Source organism: Hippoglossus hippoglossus, chromosome 22 (assembly GCF_009819705.1).
Source record: "Hippoglossus hippoglossus isolate fHipHip1 chromosome 22, fHipHip1.pri, whole genome shotgun sequence".
Lineage (NCBI taxonomy): Eukaryota > Metazoa > Chordata > Actinopteri > Pleuronectiformes > Pleuronectidae > Hippoglossus > Hippoglossus hippoglossus.
The window spans coordinates 4,056,377-4,066,006 of record NC_047172.1 but is presented as its reverse complement, the minus strand read 5'-3'; the positions used below and the strand labels follow the sequence as shown (position 1 = coordinate 4,066,006).

At 40.2% G+C, this 9,630-nt stretch overlaps 1 gene segment (V, D, J or C); it reads left to right on the top strand.

Annotated features, from left to right (window-relative positions):
- Positions 1-8,494: 8,494 nt before the first annotated feature.
- LOC117755666 lies at positions 8,495-9,126 on the top strand. The segment is given in 2 exon segments: positions 8,495-8,568; positions 8,652-9,126. Coding segments are annotated over 2 exon segments (366 nt in total).
- The last annotated feature ends 504 nt before the right edge of the window (positions 9,127-9,630 follow it).

Sequence of the window (9,630 nt, the reverse complement as noted above, 5' to 3'; positions counted from 1 at the left end):
CAAGTACACTTCAGAAACATACAGCATGACAACTTTCACACATGTGAAACACAGCATTGACACTAACCCTGTTCTTCTGGTGCAGATTTAATAGCTTGATGTGCTCGGACCTTGTTTTTAAACACACTCGTTCAAGCGAGGACATAAAACACATGTTGGCACAAGCAGAAAATTATTGTCTTGCTAAAATGAAGCTGTAATTCTGTCTGAATGAATCCGGAGCAGCAGCAGAGTCAGACTGAAGAGACCATTAGTGACCATGAACTATAAAAGGTTTGGGGAAGCAGCTTTCTGTTGTTGGGACAATATAAACAACTCAAGAGCTATTTCTATGGTTTCTACTTTTAATTTTATCCTTATTTCGAACACATTGACATTTTCTATCTTTTGATAGTTTTATGCTTTTATCCTGACTCTTTGTTTTAGTGCCTGTTCTTACTGATCCATTGTATTTTATGTCTTTTACTTTATTGTAAAGAACTTTGAGTTGCATTTTAAGTATGAAAGGTGCTGTATAAATAAAGTTTATTATTATATAATATTATTATTAATGGTGGACCGTTAGCAGAGAGGCTAATCTTAGTTTAGACCACTAAAGTCCAGAGGAGCAGCGGATGGTTCCAGAAACAAAATGTCCGCTTCATGTTTGAAGTTAGCATCACAGGTGATGAGCCACCGCCTCCTCAACCGCTGTCAGCTCGATGAAATCATCGTAATTCCTCCTCACATCCGTCCTGGAGTCTTATAATAACTTCACCTTTAAACTGTTAAGTTAAGTTTCTGTTATTCTTACTGTTTACAAAATTTTCTAAAAAATAAAGTTCCAACGACAAGACACAAATTTTTTTCGAATATAATCGAAGTCCCCACGAATGAGGTCAGACGAGGTTGAACACTTAACGTTGCTACGAATTTCAAATAAAAAGTAACAGGCCGATTTTACAAGAAGAGGAGACCAGGCTCTAAAACTCATCGGATATGTGGAGTACAGCCAAATAATCTACGAAGAATTATACAAAGAGCATTTCAATATCACCGGAGATTTAAGTGGAAACAAAGCAAAGAATGGTTCTCTATTTATCGTGGACCTGATTGAGTCTGAGCACAGTGCCGTGTACTACTCTGCAGCTCGATATGCACACTGAGGTAGATCTGCCTTGAACAACACAAAAACTAAATGCTGTTCTTTAATCAACTGTGGTTTGAAAAAACACCTTCAGCAGCCACCTGCAGTCAACGTGTCTGTCATGGGAGTTTTACATCATTACCTCGATTCTGCAAATAACAGCATAGAGCAAAACATTCCTACTTAAATGGAACGAGGGCGCAATTAATCCAAAATGTATTCAAACGAACATTTATAATCTCTAAACAACCTAATGTTGCAGTGTCATCTCTCAAAATATGACCCATCTCACAATATTAAAGAAAGCGATGAAGAGCTTTACTTAATTTTGCTGCCAAACCAACCAACCAGCTGACAGCAGTGAAAACATAACCTCTTTTGTGGAGGTAACAGTGTTAAGTTGTGCTGTATTTCCTCAATGAAAGAAAGTTACCTCTGTGTCATTCTGATTTCTCCACATCACTTCCTGTCCCTCCCTCTGATCCACAAAACACAGCAGAGACTGGAGCTGGTTCTTCATATTCAACATGACGCCACCTCATCTCATCACATCCATCATCACTGTGTTCTGGATTAAGGGTATCATTCCTTCATTAAGCCACTTTTACACTTTCATTTCTAAATGAATCTTCATAGGTCCCAGTAGTGAGGAACTGAGATGTAATATTTATGTTCACTTTCATTGATTGCATATTCCTTACTGTTGCTTTCCCTGGAATTAATTCCAAGTGCACTAAATGTTTTTAACCACTAGTAACAAGAAGTTAGAGCCTGAATTCTCTCTTTACAGGTGTTTACCTCAGTAATGAAAAACCAGTGTTTCAGACTCCAGCCGACCTGTTGATGAAACCAAATGGAGAAGTCAACCTGAGATTAACACATCAAATCCCGAACTATAACATGATTCTCTGGTACCAGTGCTCAGCAGGAGACAGTTCCCTGAAGCTGATTGGCTATGTTTATTATAAAACACCCAGTATTGAGCCAAATTTTTCGAGCCGCTTCAATGTGAGTGGAAATGGAGAGAAAACAGCTTTTCTTCAAATCAAGAACCTGAAGCACCCTGAGGACAGCGGAGAATATTTTGGAGCAGCAACAATACACAGTAATAAAGGAGAGAGCCGTCGTTCAAAAACCTCCATAAACGATGCAGCAGATAACAGCACGAAAAACCACGACACAGCTTCAAAGCTGAGAGAAACACAGCGGATCAGACTCCAGAAAACACACAAGAAAGAAACAAGTTGTTTTGTTAATACATGTTCTTTATATTTGCTTGTATTTGTTTTACAATAAAGTTTATAATTATATCGTTCGAATATAATCGAAGTCCCCACGAATGAGGTCAGACGAGGTTGAACACTTATCGTTGCTACGAATTTAAAATAAAAAGTGACAGGCCTACTTTACAAGAAGAGGAGATAACATGGATATATGAGAGAGGATGGATTTGAATGTGGTGGACAAAAATAAAAAGGAATATCTGTCAACATAACCGAATTCAGGTTAACAGCACCACCAACTACAAAGTTCTGACTTTTACATCCTCCTCTAGGTGGCACTGGTGCTCAAAAGAAAAACACTTCAGGTTAACACACAGAGCGATAGAATGAGATGTAAATGATGATTTGATTCGGAGGACGCTGACACACAGAGTTAGTCGGTGCTCATTCAGACAGAGTTAACATGACAACAGTATTCCTGCTTTCTTGGCTCATTGGTAATCACTTTAACCCTTCAGGAATACCACTTCATTTAAAGTGTCAGCACTGATTATTTCTTCTCTCTGTTTCTAGGTGTTTGTCTGGGTCTTGACGTCCGTCAGTCTCCCTCTGACCTCGTCACAAACCCTGGTGACAACGTGCAGATTTCCTGCAGCCATGATAGAACTGACTATAGGCAGATGCTCTGGTACCAGCGCTCACCAGGAGACACAGCAATGACAATCATCGGATATTTGTACAACCAAGATGCAACAATGGAAGCACCTTATGATAAGGAGTTTGAAATCACTGGAGATTTGAGAGGGGATACAGCAAAGAATGGCTTTCTCCTAATCAAAGCAGTCAGAAAAGAGCACAGTGCAGTTTACTACTGTGCAGCAAGAGAAGCACACTAAAAGAAATCCCCTCGCTACTGAACAAAAACCCTGCACCTTTTATCATGGATGCTTTTGAATGAGACGCTGAATACACTGCTGCCAGACACCTGCTTTTGTGGTTGGATTTTTGTTTGACACAATTATATATTATCATTATTTAATGCAACAGTTTATCTATTTTTTTGTAGTTTTTTGTGTATTATACTCAAACCAGACAAGTGCAATTTCTAATGTGATGAAATAAATTAAGAGCAACACATCTTCAGGGGAATCAGGTGAATGGCAGACTGTATATAAATGAACCACATGGAGCCACTCCTCTTGTCTATGTTACGTTCACTTCCTCTTTAAACCAGACTCACTTCTACCTCCACTTTTCATTCATGACTTTAGAGAAACTCAGATCTCATCATGATGATTAGCTTTCTCTTTTGCTCTTTCCTCACAGGTAACAGCTGCTTCACTGTGAAGTGACTTTTTAACTGTATGTACCTTCACCTCTTCAGTCGATCTGTCCCTCTGTGCTTACAGCAGGTATTTCTCTGGGGGTTCAGGTCCACCAGTCTCCCTCCGCTCTCATCAGAAAGGCTGGTGACGCTGTGCAGCTCGTCTGTAGCCACGGACAGACCGACTACACAGGAGCTGGTTCTTCATATTCAACATGACGCCACCTCGTCTCATCACATCCATCATCACTGTGTTCTGGATTAAGGGTATCATTCCTTCATTAAGCCACTTTTACACTTTCATTTCTAAATGAATCTTCATAGGTCCCAGTAGTGAGGAACTGAGATGTAATATTTATGTTCACTTTCATTGATTGCATATTCCTTACTGCTGCTTTCCCTGGAATTTATTCCAAGTGCACTAAATGTTTTTAACCACTAGTAACAAGAAGTTAGAGCCTGAATTCTCTCTTTACAGGTGTTTACCTCAGTAATGAAAAACCAGTGTTTCAGACTCCAGCCGACCTGTTGATGAAACCAAATGGAGAAGTCAACATGAGATTAACACATCAAATCCCGAGCTATGACACGATTCTCTGGTACCAGCGCTCAACAGGAGACAGTTCCCTGAAGCTGATTGGCTATGTTTCTTATGATTCACCCAATATTGAGCCAGATTTTTCGAGCCGCTTCAATGTGAGTGGAAATGGAGGAAAACAGCTTTTCTTCAAATCAAGAACCTGAAGCACCCTGAGGACAGCGGAGAATATTTTGGAGCAGCAACAATACACAGTAATAAAGACGGAGAGAGCCGTCGTTCAAAAACCTCCATAAACGATGCAGCAGATAACAGCACGAAAAACCACGACACAGCTTCAAAGCTGAGAGAAACACAGCGGATCAGACTCCAGAAAACACACAAGAAACAATTAAGTTGTTTTGTTAATACATGTTCTTTATATTTGCTTGTATTTGTTTTCTAATAAAGTTTATAATTAAACAGTAAAATATAAACGCCCCAAAATATCCCTAAAGTTTTTGCAAAACAATGTCTAATTCAATACTCTTATTCCTCTTTATATTTTGAGTCAAGTGACCTGTTGCAGTGACAGGGGGTAGGGGTGGGCGCTATGACCTAAAGTTAATATTACAGTATTTCTTCCACTTTTTGGACAGTTACAGTTTTATATCATGGCATCACTTTATCACTTTTCTTCACACACAAACTGACAATCACGTTAATTTAGTTTCTAATCGATGGAGTCGGATCAGGAATCCGGATGGTTCTGGTCACTGAGACCAAGATCCTGGCTGTACGCGTCTGAGTGTGGCAGGTGAATGAGGAAGAGAGTCAACCAACAGATGGAGGCACAGCACATGAATTACAGCTGCTGTCGTGAGGATGTGGTGATGAATTTACCGTGACACACACACACACACACACACACACACACACACACACACACACACACACACACACACACACACACACACACACACACACACACACAGCCTTATTCTTCTCAGAGCAGCGCTTTCCTCACATCAGTTCTTCACGATGCCTTCACCTGTGCAAACATTTGTTTTGCTCTTCATCGGTTTTTATTGTAAGATGTAGAGTTTTGTCTTTAATTTCATGAATACTCATTTTCTATTTTTCTTTTTCGTCTATGAAACTCTGATATTTGTTTTTTTGCTCAGAATCAATAATATTTTATAAATCTGCTTTTTTTCCCCCACAGGTCAGGTGAGCGCTGTTACTTTTCAACAGTCTCCTCCCCAGATAGTGAAGGAGAACACTGTGGTCCAGATCGACTGCAGTCACAATGATAATAGCCTTCCATATATGCTCTGGTATCAGCAGAAACAGGACCGTCTGTCTTTGACCCTCATTGGGTCCGGATATGCAAACAGCCCCCAAAGCTATGAGACTCATTTCAAAGAACAATTCAAGCTGAGCAGAGAAAGCACCACAACAGGAGAGCTAGTTATTAACAGGGCAAACCTGTCACACACTGCTGTTTATTTCTGTGCTGCCAGTACACAGTGATGTGGTTCAATTCGACTCCCTTACTAAAAGCCCTGATGGTTTTACTGTGCATGAGATTTGAGCATCTGCATGATAAGCCACTTGTGTCGTTTCACAGACTCTCACTGGAGGAAGCTGCGTTTCTTCTGCAGCAGCAGAAACATGGAGGACGTCTCCAGCTGCGATTGGATTTCTCCTGCTCTTATTTCCATGTGAGTAAAAATAGCTTTTTAACTGTGTTGTTAACTTCATACAGCAAATTTAATAATGCTTTTTTATACTGTGACTTTGGTGTCGACTACATTTAAAACAACAACAACCTCTTGGTAATGCTCTGGTACCACCAAAAAGAGACAGGGTTGATGAGCTTGATTGGATACGGCTACTCCGGCAGTGATCCCGTCTATGAGACGCAGTCAGATAAACACTTTGAGATTACAAGGGAGAACGTCCTTGCAGGAGCTCTGATCATTCGCAGTGCGGATCCAGCAGATTCAGCTGTGTATTTCTGCGCTGCCAGTACACAGTGATGTGGTTTAATGTCACTCCATCAATAAAAGCCCTGTTCCTGTTGGCAGGGTGCAGATGCTATGAGGTAGGCTGGTGGAATTGTTGGCTCAAAGGAGTTAAACTACTGTTCTGACAACTCATTATCAACTCAGAGTGTCACTTAAACTAATCACAAAAATTTTAAATGATGCGTTGGAGCGGTGATGCATGGACTGTAAATATACCCCAAAACTTTTTTATGCTGCATGACATCATCAGGATCATTTGTATCATACGATGACAGCTGATAGGTCGATCTAATGTGAGCTAAACAAGTCATAACCAAGTACACTTCAGAAACATACAGCACGACAACTTTCACACATGTGAAACACAACATTGACACTAACCCTGTTCTTCTGGTGCAGATTTAATAGCTTGATGTGCTCGGACCTTGTTTTTAAACACACTCGTTCGAGCGAGGACATAAAACACATGTTGGCACAAGCAGAAAATTATTGTCTTGCTAAAATGAAGCTGTAATTCTGTCTGAATGAATCCGGAGCAGCAGCAGAGTCAGACTGAAGAGACCATTAGTGACCATGAACTACAAAAGGTTTGGGGAAGCAGCTTTCTGTTGTTGGGACAATATAAACAACTCGAGATAGATTTCTATGGTTTCTACTTTTAATTAATTTTATCCTTATTTCAAACACCAGTGACTTTTTATATCTTTTTCTAGTTTTATGCTTTTATCCTAACTCTTTGTTTTAGTGCCTGTTCTTACTGATCCATCTTATTTTATGTCTTTTATTTTATTGTAAACACTTTGAGTTGCATTTTAAGTATGAAAGGTGCTGTATAAATAAAGTTTATTATTATATATTATTATTATTAATGGTGGACCATTAGCAGAGAGGCTAATCTTAGCTTACCCACTAAAGTCCAGAGGAGCAGCAGATGGTTCCAGAAACAAAATGTCTGCTTCATGTTTGAAGTTAGCATCACAGGTGATGAGCCACCGCCTCCTCAACCGCTGTCAGCTCGATGAAATCATCGTAATTCCTCCTCACATCCGTCCAGGAGTCTTATAATAACTTCACCTTTAAACTGTTAAGTTAACTTTCTGTTATTCTCACTGTTTACAAAATTTTCCAACGACAAGTCACAAAATTTCTTCGAATATTATCAAAGTCCCCACAAATGAGGTCAGACGAGGTTGAACACTTATCGTTGCTCCGAAGAGGAGATAACATGGATATATGAGAGGAGATGGATTTGAATGTGGTGGACAAAAATAAAAGGAATATCTGTCAACATAACAGAATTCAGGTTAACAGCACCACCAACTACAAAGTTCTGACTTTTACATCCTCCTCTAGGTGGCACTGGTGCTCAAAAGAAAAACACTCTCCAGGTTAACACACAGAGCGATAGAATGAGATGTAAATGATGATTTGATTCGGAGGACTCTGACACACAGTCAGTCGGTGCTCATTCAGACAGAGTCAACATGACAACATTATTCCTGCTTTCTTGGCTCATTGGTAATCACTTTAACCCTTCAGGAATACCACTTCATTTAAAGTGTCAGCACTGATTATTTCTTCTCTCTGCTTCTAGGTGTTTGTCTGGGTCTTGACGTCCGTCAGTCTCCCTCTGACCTCGTCACAAACCCTGGTGACAACGTGCAGATTTCTTGCAGCCATGATAGAACTGACTACTGGCAGATGCTCTGGTACCAGCGCTCACCAGGAGACACAGCTATGACACTCATCGGATATTTGTATTTCCAAGATGCAACAATGGAAGCACCTTATGATAAGGAGTTTGAAATCACTGGAGATTTGAGAGGCGATACAGCAAAGAATGGCTCTCTCCTAATCAAAGCAGTCAGAAAAGAGCACAGTGCAGTTTACTACTGTGCAGCAAGAGAAGCACACTGAAAGAAATCCCCTCGCTACTGAACAAAAACCCTGCACCTTTTATCATGGATGCTTTTGAATGAGACGCTGAATACACTGCTGCCAGACACCTGCTTTTGTGGTTGGATTTTTGTTTGACACAATTATATATTATCATTAGTTAATGCAACAGTTTATCTATTTTTTTTGTAGTTTTTTGTGTATTATACTCAAACCAGACAAGTGCAATTTCTAATGTGATGAAATATATTAAAAGCAACACATCTTCAGAGGAATCAGGTGAATGGCAGACTGTATATAAATGAACCACACGGAGACACTCCTCTTGTCTATGTTACGTTCACTTCCTCTTTAAACCAGACTCACTTCTTCCTTCACTTTTCATTCATGACTTTAGAGAAACTCAGATCTCATCATGATGATTAGATTTCTCTTTTGCTCTTTCCTCACAGGTAACAGCTGCTTCACTGTGAAGTGACTTTTTAACTGTATGTACCTTCACCTCTTCAGTCGATCTGTCCCTCTGTGCTTACAGCAGGTATTTCTCTGGGGGTTCAGGTCCACCAGTCTCCCTCCGCTCTCATCAGAAAGGCTGGTGACGCTGTGCAGCTCGTCTGTACCCACGGACAGACCGACTACACAGGGATGCTGTGGTACCAGCAGTCACCCACAGACCACGCTCTAAAACTCATCGGATATGTGGACTACAGCCAAATAATCTACGAAGAATTATACAAAGAGCATTTCAATATCACCGGAGATTTAAGTGGAATCCAAGCAAAGAATGGTTCTCTATTTATAGTGGACCTGATAGAGTCTGAGCACAGTGCCGTGTACTACTGTGCAGCTCGATATGCACACTGAGGTAGATCTGCTTTGAACAACACAAAAACTAAACGCTGTTCTTTATCAACTGTGGTTTGAAAAAACACCTTCAGCAGCCACCTGCAGTCAACGTGTCTGTCATGGGAGTTTTACATCATTACCTCGTCTCTGCAAATAACAGCATGGAGGAAAACATTCCTACTTGAATGGAACGAGGGAGGAATTAATCCAAAATGTATTCAAACCTACATGTATAATCTCTAACCAACCTAATTTTGCTCATGACAATTAAGCCGCACACACTTGTAGATATCAATCCCCTAATTATGCTTGAATATTTTCATGGGATATCAGTGATAATGTAAAAAAAAAAGGCTCATTTTCCAAAATCCCACTAAAAGCACTTGAACACACAACTTGGCTGCAACCAAACAATAGCCCATCGCCCACAATATTAAAGAAAGCGATAAAAAACTTAATTTTTCTGCCAAACCAACCAACCAGCTGACAGCAGTGAAAACATAACCTCTTTTGTGGAGGCAACAGTGTTAAGTTGTGCTGTATTTCCTCAATGAAAGAAAGTTACCTCTGTGTCAATCTGATTTTTCCACATCACTTCCTGTCCCTCCCTCTGATCCACAAAGCACAGCAGAGACTGGAGCTGGTTCTTCATATTCAACATGACGCCA